At 41.6% G+C, this 23,488-nt stretch overlaps 2 protein-coding genes across 3 annotated transcripts in view; both read right to left on the bottom strand.

Annotated features, from left to right (window-relative positions):
* Positions 1–333: 333 nt before the first annotated feature.
* pfas (phosphoribosylformylglycinamidine synthase) lies at positions 334–19,260 on the bottom strand. The gene is made up of 26 exons (XM_061824334.1): positions 19,070–19,260; positions 16,637–16,756; positions 16,362–16,497; positions 15,852–15,957; positions 14,591–14,789; positions 12,922–13,168; positions 12,722–12,846; positions 12,505–12,633; positions 12,270–12,407; positions 12,071–12,199; positions 11,005–11,078; positions 10,774–10,930; positions 10,651–10,712; positions 10,243–10,404; positions 8,452–8,688; positions 8,144–8,374; positions 7,248–7,428; positions 6,722–6,805; positions 6,504–6,659; positions 5,474–5,596; positions 4,934–5,079; positions 4,649–4,856; positions 3,545–3,633; positions 2,566–2,830; positions 1,276–1,416; positions 334–1,210 (listed from the first exon to the last, which is right to left on the bottom strand). Exons 2-26 carry the CDS (start codon positions 16,752–16,754, stop codon positions 900–902), a joined length of 3,954 nt encoding a protein of 1,317 aa, XP_061680318.1. The 5' UTR covers positions 16,755–16,756; positions 19,070–19,260; the 3' UTR covers positions 334–899.
* A 772-nt stretch (positions 19,261–20,032) lies between these two features.
* Positions 20,033–23,488, bottom strand: part of LOC133503765 (importin-13-like) — a 37,683-nt gene continuing 34,227 nt past the window's right edge. For both annotated transcript variants that reach the window (XM_061825690.1, XM_061825689.1), the window contains exon 24: positions 20,033–22,291. In XM_061825690.1, the coding sequence (XP_061681674.1) occupies positions 22,195–22,291 (97 nt within the window). In that variant the 3' untranslated portion in view covers positions 20,033–22,194. The remainder of the gene's footprint in view (positions 22,292–23,488) is intronic.

Below are 23,488 nucleotides of genomic sequence, written 5' to 3'. Positions count from 1 at the left end.
TGTACTGAAGTTCCCTGTAAATACACTGTATGCTTTTATGTATAAAATACAATATTTATTTTTGACAATTTCAATTAAAAAAAAACTCATTTGACTTTTGTCTTATTTTGATGTACATTTAATTTGTTTCATTTTTATATAAATTGTATTTCATTTTTTTCAAAAGATTTTAATTTTGGTATTTTTCAAATAAATTTTTGTACTTCAATTATTTTTAAGTTTGATTTAATATTTTCATACGATTATTTAATTTACTAACACTGACTATTGGTGTAAAGTAGTTTGAGATTTCTGTGAAGCGGATGTGGTAAAGGTTAGCAGATAACCAGTTATCCACCATCCATTTTCTTTTGCCGATTATCCTCATGAGGATCGCGGGGAGTGCTGGAGCCTATCCCAGCTGTCAAGGGGCAGGAGGCAGGGTACACTCTAAACTGGATGGCAGCCAATCGCAGGGCACATGGAGACAAACAGCTGCACTCACAATCACAACTTGGGGAAATTTAGAGTGTCTCATTAATATTCCACGTTTTTGGGACGTGGGAGGAAATCGGAGTGCCCGGAGAAAACCCACGCAGGCACGGGGAGACCATGCAAACTCCACATAGGCAGGTCCGGGATTGAACCCGGGACCTCAGAACTGTGAACCCAACGCTTCTCCAGCTGCTCCACCGTGCTGCCGTTATCCACCATACCACCCTTAATAGATTTTACTTCCCATTATTTTTTAAGTATATTTCCCCCCCAATTTTCCAGACTTCCAGATGCCACTCCTTTTCCCCAATTCAATTTATGATCAAACTGATGTTGGATAATGGTCTCAGTGGTTTACCGATAATTTTTAAACAACAACAAAAGGACAGTACAGTAGTAACATTTGGGCGGTAAAAAAGGCGCATTTAGTGCTTTTGGCTGCACCAAGCGGCGGCGTTGCGGAACATGCGCAGCCACGGCGACGTCTCCAGGTGGGGCCTGAAGCCACGGGGTGCCCACGGCCACTGCCAGCCCAGCGTGCAACGCTCCGGGTGGGGCATCATGGCCAGGTGCCTCCCGTCCCCAGAGCTCAGACCCGCAATACCCCGCGGTGAGCCGTTGGGGTTCAGGGGGTACTCCTCGGTGGGACGGCCGTCGTCGTCCAGGTAACGGACTGGAGCCAGGCCGCCCGAGGTGATGTCATCCAGAACGCGGTCGTTGCGGAAATGCATCAAACCTGCGGCAAAAGGGAATGTAATTGGGTTCCAAACGGATCAATTCATTGACCGCTTGCTGCCGTACCTTCTCCGTGAGCCACCCACACGCCCAGAGCCGAGCCCTCCATGCCGGCCAGCCACACGGACTGCGATGCCTGGATCCCCACGGTGACGAAACGAGACTCGAATCTGCCCGACTTATTGTGCGTCAGAACCACGTCGGACTCTAGAGGATGGAAAAATGAGCGACCCGCATTTTTAGGTGTTTTTCGAACAGGACAAACGGTCAAACAGTACAAATACAAAATGAGACCATGAAGTGCTGCAGGTCACAACTCACGCTCAGACACGAATACCAAAATAAGCCGTCGACCTTACCACTAGGCCATGGCCCATAAAGCCACACATCCAACACATGACGACCATAGTGGTTACTGTGCTTAGATCATAAAACCAGTTTTCTTTACATCCTCTATGACAGTTTTAAACAGTACACAACTGTATTTCAGTTCATTAAATTGAAGAAACTATTTAATATAATCGAGGGAAATCGAGGTACAAGACTTAACATTTCAATTTGTAAAATCAAGTTACAATGGTGCCTCGGTTCTCGAACAATCCGTTCCAGAAGACCGGTTGAAAAGTGAAACATTCGAAAACCGAAGCGCATTTTTCCATTACAATGAATGGAAAATGAAATAATGCGTTCCAAGCTTAAGCCCAAGTTTTTTTTAAAAGCGTTTTTTGTTAGCTTTTCCTGATAATAAACTGCATAGTAGAAATACATCTACAGTTTAAATACTTTATATAATTGAATCATTTAAGAAATATATTTATTTTTTTGCTTAAAATGTATGCTTTAGCACTAGAAAATGTTGGGTTGGGAGTGCATTGCCGTATCTGTAGCGACTCGGTCACCGGCCCTCTATACCTTTTTTTATGAACAAAAGTGCAGAATAACTTTGAACAAACAATAATGAGGGGGAAAAAAAAAAACGACAATTTTTTTTTTTTTTTGCACAGAAAGTACGTAACGTACAAAAAATGTAACTTGCAACGAGAGGCAGAGTTAATGGAAAAAAAAAAAGCAATGCAAAACAATCAACTGTTTCAAATGTCTTTGGTGGGGGTGACTCGCCCCTTTTTAACAAAGAACTGAAATCTAATGTAGACTGTTTCAGCTGGTCAGGGCGTTCTAATACCAATTTTTGTTTGAAAACCATAGCAAAAAAAAAAAAAAAAAAAACTCAAAATTTTCGTTCAAAAACCGATTTGTCCGAAAACAGAGTTACCACTGTACACCTATAGGTCAGGATTCTTATCTGACTACAAGATTGTGCTACTTTTATCTAATGGCACCATATGAGTGTCTTACCTGCGCCATCTTGGCTCTCTCCCACCCACCCCAGCAAAGCGAGCAGCTGGCAACCGTTGCACACGCCCAGGCTCAGCGTGTTGGACCTCCGTCGGAAGCGATCAAACTGGGCTTTGGCGGCAGAGTTGTACACAACTGTGGCGGCCCAACCTTTGGCCGAGCCCAGCACGTCGGCGTAGCTGAAGCCTCCCACGAAGACGACGGCGTTGAACGGGTCCAGCGTGATGGCGGCTGAGCACAGGTCCTGCATGGTGACGTCCCACACCTGTACACCAGGAAAAAAACAGGCTGATTTTCATTTTGCTTTAGAGTCCACATGCAGTGTAGCCCACCACACCTCATTCATGAACGAGATTTGTTCAGAGACTGTTGGCATACTAAAACAACTTTTACTATTTACAATGACTGGAAATCCAGTGAAATCCTATTTACAGACTCATCTAAAATGGGTGAAAATCTGCTATACAGAGACGTCCCCTCCCAAAAAAACAAACAAACAAAAAAAACCCCACACACTTTCTTTAAATACTAAAAAAAATATTGGGATGCAAGTTTTAACCAACTTGTAATCACATTCGGATGCATAAAAAAAAATCCCCAAAATATGCATAGAAATACTATAACACAGTTGACTGACGCCCGCATACTTGCGGTTCAGCACTTGCAGATTTAACTATTTGCATATTTTGTAAACTTTTTCCCCTTTTTTGGGGAGCGGTGGGTGGGGGAGAACCAATCCCATGGTTATTAGAGGTTTAACTTTGCTTAGTCAAAATATGTTTGGATATTAAAATAAAAAATGCCTCTGTCTCAATTCCCCGGAATATAGCAAAGGTGCCAGTGTACTGTAAAAACTCATCAAAAATTGCACATATGCCAACTGACGCATTGTTTGTGAAACAAAACAATATTTGTTCTGTAAAGCAATTTGAACAATGTCGTGAATGAATCGAGATTCTACTGAGTCAAGAGCCCCAACCTCAAATCCCGCCATGTGGAGAGAGGCTGACATCTCTCGATCGCCGTTGCTGCCCTCTTCCCTCACCACGGCCACGCGGGGCTGCACCGCTGCTCAAATGAAACACACTCAGAATCAGATCATATGATTACATTTTCCCAATAGAAACTATTGTTAAGATGATTATTGATAGCTCAACAGCAGCTGCGTAGAAATCGCTGAAAACTTTTATCTGGCCCACCAACCATTTACAACAGGGGTGACAAACTAATTTTTATCGCAGGCGAGATTGTCGTAACAGTTTCTGTCAGAGAGCCATTATGACTGTGAAACAATGAAAATCTTTGCTTAATATATCAACTAGTTTTGGAATCAGAAATCAAGGGTAATGGGTTTTTCATTGTTGATGTTTGGTAACACAAAAATGTCTCAACGTCATTTATGATCTGACAATTAGAAATTTTGGTACAGAATTTAACAAAAATCATGGAAGTTGACATGATTTGCCTTTGGGGGCCACATAAAATTATTTGGCGGGCCGCATCTGGCCCCTGGGCCTTGAGTTTGACACCGGTGATTTACATGGTCCAGAGTCATGTAATGTGTCAGTAATTAAGATGTTTTTTCCTAACTTTTCATCTGATTAAATAATTGCCTTATTGATTTATTGTAAATAGAATTTTATCTAGGGTTGCCCAACCTCCGAGCAATGTGGGAAGAGACCGGCTTTAAAAACAGCGGTATTTAACATTTCTTTTTTCTAATAAACAATTGGTTCTTTATTGATAAATGTATTCAAATTCTGACAATTATCACGATTATTGTTTCATTAATTTAAAAAAGTATTTCCATACATTTTTTTTAATACACCACCTATGAATGAGCTTGCATATTTTTAACTGTCCTAAATGTGTTTAACACAAAGATCGTCACACTTTTAACAGAACAAAGAGGGAACAGAAAGACGATTATAGAGTGATACTGTCACCGTGTCACCCAGGATGCATTGCTCGCCAAACGGAGGTGTCATATAGACAAATGATCATTTAAGCTTATATTCACACCTATGGACAAAGTAGAGTCTTCAATGAAACAAAGTCCAGATTGGATACAAGTTAGTCTTACCAGGCTGCGAGCAAAGGAGGACCTCAGAGGGGTCAAAGGTAACTTTAAAGCTAGGCTGCGTCCTCCTGGCAAGCCCCTCCTCTTCCTGTCGAACGCACATTTCGTCGGCTTGCAGGCGCTCCAGCCGGAAGCTGGTGTCCTCCCACATTGCTCGGAGGTTGGGCAAGCATTCCCTCAGGACTTCTTGTCCACCCACGCGCACCGTCACCTGTAGAGTTGACAGCCAGACATAAAACGAACACGGCAGACACAAAGGAGGTGATGAAGAGGAGGAAGGGACCTTACCATGGCCTTGGGGCCGAAGCCGCATGTTCTGCCGATACGGTGACACGCGACGCCGGCGTTAAGGAATCTTTGGCACACGCTTTTTTCGTCGGGTTCTGACACCTCCAGAACAAGACCCAGCTCTTCACTGAAGAGAAGTTCCAAGACTGCATGGAGGACACGGACACTTAATTAGGTACACCTAGACTATCTAATGCAGGGGTGGGCAGAGTGTAGGTGGTGGGTAACATATGGCCCGCTCTGCTGATTATATGATTAATATATTGTTATTACTACATTATTATTATCATCATTTGCTTTTAGCCCATTGTCCAGACACTCCTGGGTGGGTCTTCCTTCTTATGGCTAGTGAACTAGCGATCTTGAGTTATTAGAGCAGAAGTTTTACAGCCGGATGCCCTTCCTGACACCAACCATACAGGTTATTATGCTCCCCCCCCCCCCCCTTTCTTTTTAGGTCAACTTTTGCAGGTCTTCCTATTAATAGTAATAGAAATCTCCTTTTTACTCAGACACTCATGAAGTTGGCAGCTCCCTCACCTCCTGGGGCTCCTAGAGACGGCAGATCCAAGTCGATGCCGCGGTTTCCTGCAAACGCCATCTCTAGTACGCAGGAAATGAGGCCTCCGTCGCTGATGTCGTGCCCTGCGCTCAGCAGACGATCTGAGGAGCGCACGTTGGACGACATTACACAGAGTCCAACCAGTATTTTCTTTGACTAATTTAAAAAATAAAATGACAGTAAAGAAATACAGGTTCCTTAAATCTTGATTCTATTTTACATTCAAATTAATAATGGATATTTATATTAATACATTGTCTACAAAATCCTATACATTTTTATCATCATTGTATTTTAAAACATTACATCAAATCGTAGTAATGCTTTTTTTCAGCTAAAAAAAAAAAACAACAAACTGTACAGTATATGTTTTATTTGAAAATTTTACTACTTTAATAAATCATATTTTACATAAAACAATTATATATTCCCCAAATCCTATAAATTACCCATTTTATTGCATATATATTCATACAAATTTCATTTTTTAAGAGTGGAAAAAATATTTTAAAACACTCATTTTTTAATATTTGATTACTGTTATTATGTTCCTCAAATCTTTTATTAAAGTTAGACAATATTACAATTATATTATAATACATTTTATTGTTCTACCATTTTTTCCAACCACAAATAATCAACTAATCAATACATCTTATCATAAAATGTTTCCTGTAAATGAGCTCATCATATCATATACTGTATATAATAAATTGTATTTTTTCCATCCATACATCCATCCATCAATTTTCCAAGCCGCTTATCCATTTTGATTTAAAAATCAATCCTTTAGATTCTATTTTTAGGAAATAAAACGCAACTTAATTTTAAAGTAAAACTTCCCCAAATCAGTCTCAAATAATGTTGTATTTAAATGTAAAAAAGACCCTGCCCCGTTGGTACTTATTATTTTATTTTTCACAATTGTATGTACCATGGATGTTTTAACATTTTGAAAACTATGAATCAATCTCGAAAAAAAAGGTGAATTTTGAATTGGAAACTGACCACTTATTAGCATCTGAATGGTGTTGAAGCAGGCAGCCAGGAGTTGTGGCTGCTCCATGTCAGGAGAACAGTCTCCCAGCTGAGCGTAGCACTGAGCAAGGGCAGAACCACCCAGACGGTGCTGACCCGGACTGAGAGGGACCCACAACAGCACGCCTGTAGATACGAGTCAAGGGTCAGGGCCTGAATGTCTTGGGCGTGCACGTGTGCGAATTCACCTTTGCTGTTTGGATCCTCAAGATCAGGCGTGACAGTTAAACTAATGTCCGGACACACAGCATATGCAGAGATAACCAGAGCTCCTGAAAGGCAAGTAAAGCTTCTTACTTTAGCCATAGTTGTTTATTTTCTTCATATAGTAATATATATTAAAGAAATCTCAAAAATAAATCCCATCAAATTGCCTTCCTCGCAAACTCTATTCTTCATGAAAAATAATCAAAAAGTACTGCGTGTCCCCATATACATTGGGAAAGTTATGCAGAAAGCAGGCATTTATTAAATGAGTGGTCTGAATTTACAAAAATCTATTTTCAGCGTGTTTATTTAAGAGAAATTAGCAGCAAGTTGTATACACGCATTTTTGAACATACATATACTCAGCTGCAGAGATTTAAAGGTGTCAAATAGAAAAGAAGCATTCACCAGAGGTCTGATATTGCACAACATTTTTTGATAAAGTAATGTGTATGACAATATAAATTTATTTTCATCAATGATCCTGCATTGTAAGATAAAGTATACCTGGAGCTTTGACTGTCTCTTTTTCCACGCGAGCAGCCATACTCAGAGAGTCCTTCCCACCGTCGATGGCCACCCCCAGTTCCTCCATCACCTTACACATCGCCCGGCAGGACTCCCAAAGGAGAGCCCCCTCGCCCGGCAGCTTGGCGGCCCACATCCAGTTCCCGCTGCATTTCACGTCCTGGAACACACCCATACACACAAAAAAGCTCCAGAAGAAGAAACTATAGCTATACAGACTTTCAAGTATTTACAGTTACTGATCCTGGATTGGTAATTTTTTTTTTTTTTTTTTGTGTGTTGTGAGCAAAAATTTGAGGTCCGAGCTATCTTCTGATACGGTGCCATGCATTTTTCATGATGAGGGTCTGTTCATGCTAATTTTACTCATGCACAAATCACAGAGTTATAATAATCTTGCATCTTCCTTGACACATATATTTCACCTGTCTCCCTCTTACATTTTCTGCTCGAGCACCCCTAGCGGCTGCTAGAAAAAAATCCATAGATTAACCGCATCATTGCATAAACCGCAGGGTTGAAAGCGTGTGACAAAAATCGCGTTTTATAGTCTGGAAATTACGATATGCTGTCCAGCCTCCTGTCATTATACTGGGAATAGCTCCTCGTCTTGCCGTATTGGCACTGGTTGCAATGTTAGTGATCAGGTCAATGAGAATGAGAAGAAAATTGAGACTGATTGCTTGGTGTGCTTGGTGGCAAAGTTTTATTCAAACTCACTCTGATGGAACTATGGGGGGGATTACACTACACTATTTTATCCGTTTTTTTTCACCTCACTGGAGCGATGGTGTATCAGAAGAAATTCTCATATGTTAAGACACTCGTAAGTCATTGTACGATCATTTTTTGTCATACCCAGGGCGGCTGCTCACCTTAAGTGCGGAAATTCTGGCAAACATCAGGTTGGTGAGCGCTTCCCCCACCGCCATGCGAGCGCCCGCCGCTGCATTGACTAGCGCTTTGATGGGCTGTTCGCCAATGGCCGTAGCTGCCCCCTGCAGGCCCAATGGCGACAGGGCCACCACGGCAACGTCCGCCAGCGGCGTGTGGAGGGGGCCGACGCATTGTTGCTGGGCAACCAATCCCGTCACAGACCTGTCCACCTTTGAAAAATCACCAGAAGTCATTTTTCGGTTTCTCTATTGTCATTTAATTCTGAGGACAAACAAAAAGAACAAACCTTATTGGTCAGGTAGCGTTTGGAGGCCACGGAGGGCAAGCGTAAAACTCTCTCCAGTGCGTCTCTGACCGTCAACCCAGGCGGAAGCGACAGTCGCTGAAGCGTGGGCTTCAGTCGCTTCATTTTGAATTCCTTCTGGGGCATCTTGCCCAGCACCCATTCCAGCTGCAGGTCCACTGGATGGCGTCCCTTGATGATTGGCTCCCCGCCTGTGTTCTCATCATCCACCAGCACAATCTGAGTGAGCACAGAAGCTGTGATTTGAATGCAGAAGAGGTGTACACACACATGCATGCTCTCTTGGACTTTAAGAGGATATGTTATGGAGAAGAGACATTTTAATCGCATACAATATACAGAGTACAAATAGTTGAATCTCTAGTGTCTGCCTACTCATCAAGTGTGAAATGAAAACCTAATGAATCTTTAATTACAGAAATTACCTATTTGTGAAAATGTCTGTGAGACTTTCTGCACATCTGTAACAGTGCGTCTAATTTCCATAAATGCAACCACACTGAGTTTTGCTAGCCATGATATGATCAGCAATGTTGTGTAAATAAAAAGCGCTGTATTTTTTTCTCTAAAATATAACCACTGCCTCTTTTATTTTGTCTTTTTGTTGTAAATGTGGAGGCACGGTGGAGCAGCTGTAAAGGCTGGTCTCACAGTTCTGAGGTCCCGGGTTCGATCCCGGACCCGCCTGTGTGGAGTTTGCATGTTCTCCCCGTGCCTGCGTGGGTTTACGCTGGGCACTCCGGTTTCCTCCCACATCCCAAAAACATGCAACATTAATTGCACAGTCTAAATTGCCCTAGGTGTGATTGTGAGTGCGGCTGTCTCTATGTGCCCTGCGATTGGCTGGAAACCAGTTCAGGGTGTACCCCGCCTCCTGCCCGTTGACAGCTGAGATAGGCTGCAGGACTCCCGCGACCATGAGGATAAGCGGCTAAGAAAATGGATGGATGTTGTAAATGTTCTGTGTATTAAAAGAAAAGTAAGGTTTGTATTAATTTGTAATTTTTTTTAATAGCAGAATACAAAATGTTCTTTATATCTGCATCATTTTTATACAATATTTTTTTCATCATTTTTCAAGCTTTTTTTCTTTTAATCAAAATCTTTGTTTTTGTCAAAGTTATTTTTTTCTCACATTTGCCTATTTTGTAGTAACTTTTGTATTTTTCCTCTAATAATTCGATTTCATTTTAATTGTGTGTGTGTGCATATATATATATATATATATATATATATATATATATATTTTTTTTTTTTTTATGTGAATATCAGGTAGGTTGGTTGAAGATCCAATTTCAAGCAACTGCAGCACAGCACTGTGAAACTATCACATAGTGGCACTATCATGCAGAAAAAAAACATCACCATGCTGAAAATGGAGCTGCAATGAGTTTTGCTGGATGTAGTACATAAAGCACTAACCACAACTTAGCTTCTAATAAGTGGCACTTCATTGCTCGGTCAAGGCAGCGGGGGGCCAATTCATAATTGGTAATGCCTTCAATGTGCCATATTCACACAGCATCGTGTATAATGTGCTGCCTTAACCGGTTAAAAAAAAAAAAAGAAAACATTTATTGGATATATATCATTTTGTACTAATACTTTTGACCCACTCACTAAGGATTTTAAGAGATAAGGTGTGTAAAGTGTACTGCATTAATAAATGTGTGGGCTATGCTGATGAAAGCATGTCATGCGTTAAAATACTTGGGAACAGTTTTAAATCGTAAAAAAAAACAAAACAGTACATCTTCTTAAAGGACCCGGCACCTTGCCGTCACCACTGATGTTCCCCACAAAGTCCACAGGACATTTCTCCCGTTGGCAAACCCTCTCCAGGAAGGAGCGGTCTGATGGGCGTAGCAGCAGGGCGTTGCTCTCCTGATACTCGGCCCCCCACAGCTCCAGCACGCTCAGTGTGGGATCGCCTTTCTGAAACAACACCAACAGGGGAGGACATATACAACCACACTGAATCGCCGCTGATTCGAGAGCTTGAAAAGATACTAGTAACCGGATCCTACATTACAACGAGAAACGGTTTTTACATCTCAGTTTTTAACTTCTTTAAAGCCAACAAATAAATGTAAATGTAACTATCAAACATTTGTGGACTTTTAGGCTTCTTTTGTTAAGAGATCTTCTGAGGTTTTATTTGATTTTTGCACGGTAGCTCACCTTGAATCTGCTGCAGTAGATGACAGCACCAGCAGGCTCGCTCAGCTCCTTCAGAACATTTCCTGGAGATGAAAAAAAAGGTGAGTTTCATCATTAAACCGACCTTAGAACATTCCGCCCTACCGTTCCCCCCTGCTCCTTGGTCATGGATGCTGCAGATGGGGTTGCCGGCGCGTCGCTCCAGACAGGCCCTCAGCGCTCGATTCATCTTCTGCTCCATCTCGGCATCCCCTCGCTGCACAGCCCCAAGGTCTCTGTCGCTGGAGTTGTCACCTTGAACCTGCCAGAAGCCAAATCTCATTCAAGCATGCGTCAATGATCATCAGACGTCAACAGAGTATTTAAGAGTTGTACTTGAACAGATGAAGCTGCTCCTCCTCCCACGCCGATTCGGTACACTGGGCCTCCGATCTTGACTACTTCCATACCTGGTTGACAAGTGCAGCGGAGGGAAAACTGATCAATACAAATGATAGTATTAAGTAGCCAATGTATATCGCACACAGGTACAAGTTAATGAATAAGAACCCATAAGAGAGCTGCGTTTATTGTTCTGGTTGTCAGCAATGGTGTGGAACTACTGCATCATCCCATGTCTAATGTTTTGCCCATTTCATCTAAAAACATTAGATGTGTATATTGAATTAGCCATTTTTGGATCACTTGTAAATAAAACTAAAATATATCAAACACAAACAAAATATGCACAGGCCACATGCACAGATACATTGGTAGAGACACACGCACACAGATAATTCCCAAATTAAAAAAAAGTGTTTAAAAAAAAAACTCTTATCCTGCCAAATACATTTGATTTGTAACTGCTTATTGTATTTTTAATTCCACAAATTCAATACAAATAAATCCTAAAAAATACACAGTACATTTTATGCTACACAAATGAAATTATTAACCCTTTCCGGGCAGGGGTTGCAATTTTGCAACAGATTTGGAATGGAATCGAAAATTTTAAGTCCAGAGTATCATTTTCTGAAAGTATCAGATTTTTCTCTCCACGAAATATTATTTGGTCCAGAAAGGGTTAAAGCAGAAAAATTAAAAATTACATTTTGATCTTTTTAATTGCACAACTGAGATAAAAACTTGTATTTTAATATTACATAAATTCAAATACATCTTTTAATGGACAAATTAAAATAATTTATTTCACAAAGAAACACATTTATTTATTCTTAATGGGAATTTCCTAAAAACAAAAGTCTTTTTTTTTTAAACAACAAATTAAATTAAAACATGCATAAAGTCAATATTTTTAATTGTCCAAATTAAAATGTTACATTTTTTACTAACTACTACTTTTATTACTTTTAGGATAAAACACAAGTGGTGAAGCTATATAAATACCTTTTCCCCTTCAAAAAATTTAATTAATAAAATTCCCAAAACTCTATAACTTTACCTTTCTCTGGCTGCTCTTTCTTTACATGCACATCCTCAATGGACCCAAGCCCTCCACTGAACATGATGGGCTTAATCCACTCTCGTCGCTCCCCATTGAGTAGCCGCATGCCAAAAGAACGGGCAAATCCTGGAAAATAATTTTTTTGTTGTCTTTTTGCTCAGATTTGTGTGCGTAAAGGTCACGCTCGTATCTCCACCTGACAAAACTGGCTCTCCAAACTTGTTGCCGTAGTCAGAGGCGCCGTCGCTGGCCTCGATGGCAACCTGAAGCGGTGGGGCAAAGGTGGTGGGGTACTCCCATCCCTCTCCATCTTGCTCCCATGGGAGTCCGTAACCTGCAGAGTATATCAGGAACCATTAAAGTAGACGGGATGGGGTGGGTGGGTGGGGGGGACTAAACCCAGCTGTTTTGAAGGGAGGTATGTTTTGGACCTGGTATGTGCAGGTTGCCGAAGCAGTATCCAGCGGTCCCAGCAATGACGTGACCTCCTCGCCCGGCACTCTGGACGTCTCGGATGCGGCCTCCGGTTCCCGTGGTGGCACCGCTGAACGGAGCCACACCTGCACATTTAATCGCATGGTTAGCGTATGCACTGAAATTCGTTTCAAAGATGACATACTTGGGAAACACTGCTCTAAGTGAGCTAACCTGTTGGGAAGTTGTGCGTCTCGGCGGTGAAGATGACGTGTCGCAGCGACTGGCGTGTCTCATAGGGACTGGCTTGGGATGTATCTTTGGGGTAGAAGCACTCCACCTCCATGCCTTTAATACCACTACACAAACAGACGCACACAAACACTTCTTTCATCTCTCACAAATATCCATCATATTGTTTGTTTGTAGCCTACCTGCTGTTGTCGCAGAACTTGATGACGTTGTTGCCGTTGCTGTGCTTCTGCGTGTCCATGATGAGGCGGAAGAGTGTCTCCTCTTGCTCCTGGCCGTCGATCACCACACGGCCCCGGAAGAACCAGTGGCGGCTGTGCTCGCTGTTGGACTGGGCCAGGTCGAAACATTCCACGCTGGTCGGGTTTCTCTGGATCCTCCGGAACATTGACGTGTAGAAGTTCAGATCCCAGTCGTCAAAGGCCAAACCTGTGTAACGTATACATATGAGAACCTTCCTTATGCTCTTATTTGACTTCATATTTACTTTTGAGCATTGTACGCATGTACTGTTTTCCTATTTTCACTGTGTTCAAGAAATACAGATATTCCATTATTTACACGATTGCAGATCAATTCCACTGAAGTAATAAATGACTCCACAAAGTTTACATTTACGCTGCAGGGCATAAAATTATTAACAGAATGTTGCAAAAGTGGCATGCACACACACACACAAGCAGAGGGTGTCGAGGGTCATTGTGTGTAGATCTCATTTTGACACTTTTGAGGCCATTTCAAGGAGTTTGCATTTGAACTGACTGATTCCCAAATATATTTATACTGCAAGTTTTAAAGTCTCTTTTTGCCAATGACTGTTTTCCATATGCTTGTTTTGTCGAACAACTGTTACACAGAGTACAGTATTTCTGTGTTATATTTATTTCAATTTTTATTTTAAATGCATTATTTTCTAAGATTTGTACCAACTTAGTAGTGTATTTTTTACATTTTCTTAAATTTGTATTTTAAAAAAATATTTTTGGCTGATATTGTTGTATGCCATTTATATTTTTGAAAATGTTCAGAATACTTTTTTTGGTGCATTTTTCTTTATAATTAATGCTTTCATTTAATAGTTATTTTTGGTATAACAAATCTTTCAAACATTTGTGTACTAATGATTTGATATGCGCGGGACGGTGCGTCAGCTGGTAAAGCGCTGGCCTCACAGCTTTGAGGTCTCTGGTTCGATCCCGGACCAACCTGTGTGGAGTTTGCATGTTCTCCCCGTGCCTGTGTGGGCTTTCTCCGGGCACTCCGGTTTTCTCCCGCATCCCAAAAACATGCAACATTAATTTCACAGTCTAAATTGCCCCTAGGTGTGATTGTGAGTGCGATCGGTTGTTTGTCTCGTTGTGCCCTGCGACTGGCTGGCAACCAGCTCAGGGTGTAGCCCGCCTCCTGCCCGTTGTCTGCTGGGATAGGCTCCAGCACTCCCCCTGACCCTTGTGGGGATAAGCGGCAAAATAAAATGGCTGGATGGATGATTTGATATGCTTTAATGATTTGTAAAAAAAAAAAAAAAAAAATACTGTTTGTATATATTTAAAATGTGTTCAATATATATATTTTTAACCTGAACATTTCTAATCACATACTTCCGAGTGTCCAGTGAGCATGTCATGCAAAGTGTTATATTCATGTTTGCTTATACAAGCACGTGCAAGATAATGAAGAGCATGGGGGTGGTGTGACTCATGATAACATTAGCACGGGCTCATGTGACACCATTACCTCCGAGCGAAGACAGAGAGCAGCCACACTGAAAGGAGGGCGTAAAGAAGTGTAAAGAATACTGAGATGTATGCTAAAGAAGGAAAAAACTAAATAAATCAAAGGACATTTCACCGAGCTGGTTGTTGGCCTTCTCTAGCGCTGCTCGCCCCTCGCCCAGGACATCCACCTCAAAAACGGGCTGGGCTCGGGCGTCCACAGCGAAAGAGGTGACGGGATGCTCGTAGGCGCACTCAGTCATGCTGTCGTGCAGAATGACGATCAGATTCTTCACATCCTTCAGGAAGTTGGCCGTGTCGGCGTTGTCCTTCGGCTGGAGAAGGCGCAGAAAGTGACGTGTTAACGATTCAAATGTGCAGCGTATGGAAAGCACTGTGCAAAATGTATTAAAATCCTTTCTAAACACACCGTGCCCAGGAAAACGAAAAGAGCCATATTGAATGGCAGGCCTGATGGGGTGGCGTGTGACATCAACGAGTCGGTGTATGAATTATCTGGGTCTGAGGTGTGGCAATATGTCCTTTCATTGTAGTTTTTCTTACATTTTGGAATTATTCGTCTAATAATCTGTCTTTTTTTCCCATAAAATTTTTATTTAATTACTATCTAATACTATATATATATATATATATATATATATACACACACACACACACACACACACACACACACACAAATAGCATAATTGCTTGTTGAATATCTTTGCACTCTTCAACTATTTTGGATTTTTTTTTTTTTTACCCTTGTTCTAACATGTTTTGTATTTTTGTATTGTATTTTTAATCTAGGCCAATGTTAATATTTCTACACTTTTTTTTCTAATCACTTGTTGTTTTTAGCCCAATTACTCAAATTCTTTTGTAAGTTGTTGTAATAGTTTAAAGAAAAATGTGTTTTTTTTAATTTTTTTCCCCCTTTTAATATTTCTATTTTTTCTGCATTTTATGTCTACCTGACATTCTCAACTAATATTTTAACATGTTTAACCCTTTATTGTTCATTTGCAGCCCATTCTTTTTCTAATATTTACACATTTTTTTCTATTAAATTGTTCTGGTATTTTTTTTCTACTTTTGTGATTATTTTTGTCTCACACTATTTTTCAGTGTTCTTTCCAACATTAAAAATATGCCTAATTATTGAATTTTTTTTTTAATACATCATCTTTATTCATTTATTATCAATTTATTATCAAGTTGTGCAATTTTATAAATAAATTGAGAGTGTGAAGTGTCAGTGCAAATAGTAAATGTAATGCATGTACAAATGTAACATACGGTAGCAATGTAAATATTGCTATGAACATTCATATAATTTCTATGATTTCTAAAAATAATACAAGTGTTGAATTTTGTCAAACATTTCTTTTGCTCACCTTGATAAGGAACCTCCGGGAGAGTTCCACCCGTGTGATGTTGGTGAGGCCGGCGCTGTGGCAGATGGACATGGCGTTGGTGGACCATGCAGTGGAGAAGTTCAACCTGAAGACCACAATCAACCAAACATCTTGCTCAAGATCATTTTGAAATTTTATGGGGGGGAAAAAAAAAAGCTAATGAAAAACCACCGAGAGCTTTTGCATCCTCACTAATTGTGACTGTTATTAGTCTCTATGTGCCCTGCAATTGGCTGGCAACCAGTTCAGGGTGTACCCTGCCTCCTACCTGATAAAAGCTGGGATTGGCTCCAGCACTCCTTGTGAGGATAGGCAGCTCAGAAAATGGATGGATGGATGGATTTCCAACAGATCTATATAACATTTTTCTTTGTATTGAATTCTGCATCCATTTTTTTAATCATCATGTATTTTTTACGACGCTCACAAAAAAAGAAGCATGATGATGCTTTTAAGGCCAAATTTTGTCGAGGGTTTGGGTTTGAGTACCTTGGTCCGATCTCCACCAGCGTAGCCCCATCGCCTTCTTTGAGTTTGGGCGTCTCACAGAGCGCTTGGGCCTGCAACGGAGGTTGGAACAACCAGAGGAGGATCTCCTTTTGTTCTGCACTCAGACTGTTGCTTCCTGCAGCACACAGAGATCATCATCACTGATCCAGCTCCCACCCAAAAGCGGAGGGAGGCTACCCCTTCGTCCACCGGAGTGACCCCCCCCCCCCCCCACGTACAGGCGCCGAGGTAGTTTACCTTTATTCAATACTTACCCGTCAGCTCCACGTTGTAGCACAGCTCTGTGGAAATGGACAGCTGGGGATAGAGCTTAGCGGCCCGCTGGAGGTTGCGTCCCTTCACCTCACCACCGTAAAACCTCACCACAGCCATGGCTGTCCAACAGAAATGAAAAAAAATTCAAACAGTCAGTTCATTGTGTGATTGTGTTATTTGTGCCCCCCACCCCCAACCTGAATAGCTCATATTTCTATACTTCTTTTCTACAAATGGTGTCTATTTTGAATATTTTTGGTTTTGTACTTTATTATTTCAATTACTATTATAACATTTGGGTTTTTTCCATGTAATATTTTTTTATTTTTGTGACTTCTCAACAGACCCTCCTCTCCAGCATCCGTGAATAGACCTTACCAGGGAGTCTGAGGAATGTGATCCCCCTGTAGTTGGAACTCTCCCTCCGGTCCCACTTCTTAAAAAGGGGGACCACCACCCCAGTCTGCCGATCCAGAAGCAGTGTCCCCGATGTCCAGGCGATGTTGCAGAGGCGTGTCAACCAGGACAGCCCTACAACATCCAGAGCCTTTCGGAACTCCAGGCAAATCTCATCCACCCTCGAGGCCTTGTCATCGAGGAGCTTTTTAACAACTTCGATGACCTCAACCCCAGAGATAGGAGAACCCGCCTCAGAGACCCCAAACTCTATTTGATCATGGGAAGGTGTGTCAGTGAAACAGAGGAGGTCTTCAAAGTATTCTCTCCAACGATTCACAATATCCCGAGTCAAAGTCAGCAGCACCCCATCCTCACTATACAGTCTTGATGTTGCTGAGATGCCGGATGGTGGACCAGAATTTCCTCAAAGCCGTTCAGAAGTCATTTTCCATGACCTCACCGAACTCCTCCCCCACCCGGGTTTATGCCTCAGTGACCACCAAAGCTGTGGTGTGTTAGAGAGGAAGATGCACGAGGAAGGCTTAGATGGAAAAGGATGACACGCTGTGGCGACCCCTAATCGGGACAAGCCGAAAGGAAAACAAGAAGAAGAAGACCACCAAAGCTGCATTCTGTTTGGCCAGCCAGTTCAGCTGCCTCAGGAGTCCCACAGGCCAAAAAGGCCCAATAGGACTCTTTCTTCAGCCTGATGGCATCCCTGACCGCTGGTGTTCGGGGATTGCCGCCATGACAGGCACAGACTACCTTTAGGTCGGCCACCTCGACCTCGACGTCACCACCGTCCTTAGACCGATCGGATAAATTAACAATAGAAAAAAAACTTCACGCTTCACCCATCACCTGTGTTCTCTGACCTCTAGGACACACAAAATGGCATAATTGGAAACCTATCCATTGAGGCGCGGAACATGGCCCGCTCGGAATCAATGTTCCGCGCCTCCTTCAGATGTTGGTTTGAAACTCTCGTATTCTGGCAGACATTCTCAACAGACCCTCACAATATGTTAGGGCCTGCCCCGTCGGAACAGCATCTCCCCCCACCATCGGAGCCTCGTGGTGACACCAGGCGGTGATTACTGGACAGTTCCCGCCCATCTTCAGCCAAGCGTCCAAGACATGCGGCCGCAAGTCCAATGAAAGGAGATAAAAAATATTTTTTACAAAAAATCTAAAATTGCCACCGAGAGCGCACATGGAAAATACATCAGTTCAGCAAAAATCGGGTCAACAAAGATAACATTACTTAACTTCCACCATGCATTACACAGTCCAAGTAGATAATGGACTTGATAATAAATTGGAAATTTACGATCACGTGACTTCTTGACTGATAATAATTGGTAGCTACAATATTTATCAATATGTGCTGTGTGTTCTCATGAGTGTGTGGCTGTGTTTTGTGTTTATTGTGTGCAGCCGGGAGGGCTGGTTTCTTGTATACTTCTTGACATTTTAATTCTCAGTTTTTACCTTAGTAAAGGACTAATTCCTGGAGTATATTTTTGTTCAAGTGTGGTTTTTGTGCATGACAATTTAAAGACACAAACAGATTAAGAGACACCACCAGTCGTGTCGCATATTGGAGGTCACACGCAAACTATGAGGGTCAGGCGCTTTCTGCTTGATGCTGAATGTGACTTGCAAACACACGCACACAATCCCGATCACATGCATGCATGCATGCACGCGCGCGCGCGCACACACACACACACACACACACACACACACACACACACACGTGGATGGCAAGATTGATGCCACACAAAAATATGTAGAACGAATTCATAATTTCACATCATTTACTCTCTACACAGTACGACAGTGGTACATATTCTTCTTGATAAATGAAACAAGGAATGAACAAAAACAAATAAAAACCGGAATACTGTGTGTATATATATATATATATATATATATATATATATATATATATATATATATATATTTTAAATTTAGCGCCATAAGCTAAACTAGCTGCTAGCTAGTCACCGCGAACAACTTGGGTAACTTACGTCAAAAGTGTCGGTGCGCTTTTCTACTTGGCGTACTCCAAGGTGGCGACGTTTTTCAGCACAGGGGACGGTGGTCGGTGGTGGACGCTGGGTGGTGGTCGGTGACACAGTGGAGGAAACCGAATGAGTGGCATCCGCGTGGACTAAACTGCGGGACTCCAGGAAGTTCCTGCGCGCATGCGCAGTGCTTATGGGGATGGGGTGTGTGTGTATATGTGTGTGTGGGGGGGGGGGAGGGGGTGGCTTTGAAAGACCACCTTGTGACACTTGAATGCATCACGGGCCACAACAGAGGAAAATTGATTTGAGTGGCCTCATCTCGCCGCCAATGCACAATTATTTTCCTATTATCTGGCAATTTATTTTTTTTCCATTTGTGTTTTTCATCCAGTTCCTTAACTTTATCTTTCATACTTTTTTTCAAATGTAGTAACTTCTTTTTCTAATTGTGTCACATTTTCACTTTTCATCTATTTTAAATACTTGCACAATTTTAATCTCATTTTTTTAAATAGATCAGTTAACTGTGTAAAGTTGTATTTTGTTGTCACATGTTACTACTATTTGTAATATTGTCTACTTTATTCAATTCAACACATTTTTTAAGTATACTTTTTTGGTACTCTTCAATTTTTGTGCACTATTTATTATTTTTCTAATAGCTGTGCACTGCATCTATTTTTTCTTTTCCAATATTTATTTTTTTCTCTGTGTATTTTGTTCACGTTACTCTATTTGTAATATTGTCTACTCTATTCAATTCAACGCATTTTTAAATTATACATTTTTGGTATTCTGTAATTTTTGTGCACTAATTATTTTTTCTAATAGCTGTGCACTGCATCTATTTTTTCTTCTCCAATATTTATATTTTTCTCTCTGTACTTTTCATCTAATATGTTTTTATTATTAATGTACAGTACTTGCATGAAATACTAAATCAGGAGATAGTTGCAATCTTAGATATATTTAATAAATTAAAGCCAAAGTACAAAAAACAATGTACATTTCAAACCTCCCCCACCACAATTCTCTACCAATTCCTTCTTTAAACTTCTTTCCCCGTACATGTACAAGCATCCAGTCACGTTGTTCAAATCCAGACTCCTTAGAAGCCCCAAGCCCAGAATTCAATTGTCCCGTGAACCTCCCCACCCCCCTTTACTAAACACCAACACGTGCTACATGTCTGCAGGCACCTCGGATAAAACAGCAGGATTAGATTTTTGATGGGAGTATACATTTAAATGCTGATGATGGTCTGCTTCATCGGTGTTCTCGCCCTCTAATCCCGTTTGGTCCTTTTCTGAGGCGACCGCTCCTGATTTTAGTCCACTGTCTGGTAAGACGACGTGAGGCTTCAAGAAGTGTCTTTTGGGGGGAGGGGGGGTGAAAAATGAGGAGGTTATGCGCATGTACTTGTAGGTCCATTAGGTAGGTGCTGGATGAGTGGCTAAAGATGCACGTATCAATACACACACTCAAAATATGCTGCAAAAAAACAGTCATAATATGCACAATTCTGCTCATTTTTATGACTAGTTCCAAGGTGGGGAAATCACTGTACTGGGTGTCTGGACAAAGGGCAAATAACAGCTTGAATGTGGTGTCATTCCATTTCAACATAAAAGTGGGAAATAGAGCTAATATTGCAATTGAATAAAATGCTAAAAAAAAATGCCCATCCATTAATTTTCTATATCACTCATCTTCATGAGTGTTACTGTTAGCTGGAGATTATTCCAGTTGACTTTTGCAAAGAGAAGTGGATACCACCCTGGACTTGCCATCAGTCAGTGGCCAGGCATTAATAGAAAAGTTTTGATTTTGGGTGTGAGAAGGAACAAGCATTCACACCGATAGAAACTGGAGTTGACGTTTGATGAGAGAAGTCAAGTCCACACAACTGTAGATAAGCATCCTCACATATGGACAATTTGAAGTCTGCAACTACCCAACTTTGGGTTATGTGGCAAAGAGGATGAAAGCATTCACTGCCAACGGTGGGTAGCCGGTTTGTGTCCGCGCCGGAGAATGTCGTCGTTGTGTTCCCAGGCAAGACACTTAACACACGGACAACAAATGTGGTTGGAGGTTTGTTGTTGGTGGTGGTGGTGAAAGGAAGGTTAAACGCAGAAGGGCAGGTTCTGTCAGACGGCCTCCTTCCCACACAGACAACACCACATTCACAACTATGGACAAATTAGAGTCTTCAATGAACCTAACATGCATGTTTTTAGATTATGGGAGGAGGTTAGTAGACAAATGCCACACGGGAAGGGTGGAGCCCATATTTGGGAGGTGAACGTCTGAATTGTGTGAGAAACATGATAACCACACTTTTCCATCCTCCATGATATTGTGAAGGTTTTGTCCTCCCCCACCCCGCCTTTGTCCAAATATTCAGGAAACCCTGTTGTACTAAATGAAGAAACAACGAACAATGATTCATCATGATTAAGGTTTTCCTAGAATTACTAAGGTGGCCTCTCGTGGTCCTTATAAGGCCCTAGACCCCAGGTTCCCCACCACTGGACCCACCTCACTTTTCCCAGAGTTCCCTTCTCAGTTCAGGAAGGCGTGTTTAACATACTCACACATATTGATCATTTGGCAAAAGCAGATGTCACAGGGTGGGATAATGTCCACAATCCGCCCAACTCCACCCTATGACATTTACAGAACTTTCTCACCGGTAGCAGCACGACTCCCTCTCTTTTTATATATTTATATATATATATATAATATGTGTATATTTATATATTTCATCCTGAATAAGAACGTCTACTAGCTACGTTACAATACCATTTTCGTTTCATATGGATAATCACCAGGAAACCACAGGAAGATCGAGGGATTGGCGAACGAGACCCCCTCCGCCCCACCTCCAATCCCCAAACAGCAATTGTGGCCAATTTTGAGGGATCTTGCTGTGAAAGGACGGGAGGGGAGGACACGAGGCAGCATGCTGGGAAGCCGAAGAATGACGAAAAAAAGAGCCTCTTTAAAAGCCACAAGGGTGTTTGTCCGTTAAATGGGCTTCCACATCTTGTCCCACCATCAAGCGTTCCTTGTCGACTGTTGCCCGTCGGGAGTTTTGTTTTGGTTTTTCCCAGTGTCGGTACTCAGTACTCGGCAGCGTATTCGGTGCCATGCAGGCCTCGGCACACCAGCGTGAACTCCTTGACGATTTCTTTCACCCGCCGCTTGTTAACTCGCTCTCTAGTGGAAAAACACAAAGACACATTTTCAAGCTTACGATGGAATTGCTCTGAGTCAATGGATGCTGTGCAACGAACTGTTCTACTCCAGACCTGTGGGTGGCAGCACATTTTCACTACAGGACACTTTCCGGTAGGACAAGCCCAGAACACCCACTGATCGAAAAAAAGACTGGCTAGCTCATTGGCCACCAAAGCTGAATGCCGACCTGTGCGTTAATCGCCAGTTTCGTGGGTGTGAGAAAACATTCCACAGGTAAGTTAGAAAGATTTACCTTGACACTGTTAAAGTTTGTTTGTAAAGGGTTTTTTTATTTTCTGATGAGCTGAATTCACTTGAACAAAGTTTTGTTTACGGTTGTTGTTGTTCACTGTTCACTCTCTGATTCACCTTTATAGGCGGACGGTTTTTCACGAAAAAGCGATGTAAATACTTTCCCAAACTTCATCAGTGGATAAGCAAGAAACACATTTTCTGTGAAATTTTTGATGGATTTTATAATGCAGAACTCAGAAAATTGAATTTGATTTTCAAATGCAAGGAAACAAGTTTCAATTTCTTGTCTGAAATAGGACGTTGCAGAGACAACAAATGAACAACGCGTTTAGCATGTATTTTCCCATTGCGAGTCCTTATTTCCCAAAATATATCGAACTGATTGACTTAAAATTTATTGTTTTTATGACAAAAAATGCTTAGTTTTTTGCTATGTTATGATGATAGTGCTTCACGGCGTATTTTGGGAAAAGTTAACATGTCACGGAAATCGCGCCCTAGGTAATATGCAAGGTTTCTTGGTAGTTACGGTGTTATATGTCTTTTCTTTGCACTTACACTTTTTGTCTTACCAAGTCCAATTAAAAATCCTTCATGTGACCAGAACTGAAAATATGTCAAGCTCACATGACCAATGTTAATTCTACATGCCAAACTTTGAGGAAAAACCTGGAATCCAACCTGTAATCCATGTCCTCTACACCTGTTGGGAGTACAAAGATGCCAGCCAACTGGCTTCAACCAATCGAAAAACCGCAAGATACAGTATGTATGCGCTATCCAGTCTTTTTTTTAGATCAGTGGGAACACCTCACGAGGGAGGTGTCCTCGGAGTCATCCGAATCAGATGCTCCAGCCACGTCATCTGGCTGTTATTGAACGTGCAAAATGTCTTTGTCGGTGCACCCACATCTTCAGAGA

The sequence above is a fragment of the Syngnathoides biaculeatus genome, chromosome 7, assembly GCF_019802595.1.
Source record: "Syngnathoides biaculeatus isolate LvHL_M chromosome 7, ASM1980259v1, whole genome shotgun sequence".
Lineage (NCBI taxonomy): Eukaryota > Metazoa > Chordata > Actinopteri > Syngnathiformes > Syngnathidae > Syngnathoides > Syngnathoides biaculeatus.
Note: the sequence above shows the minus strand (reverse complement) of the source record. Positions and strands in the feature narration are given on the sequence as shown.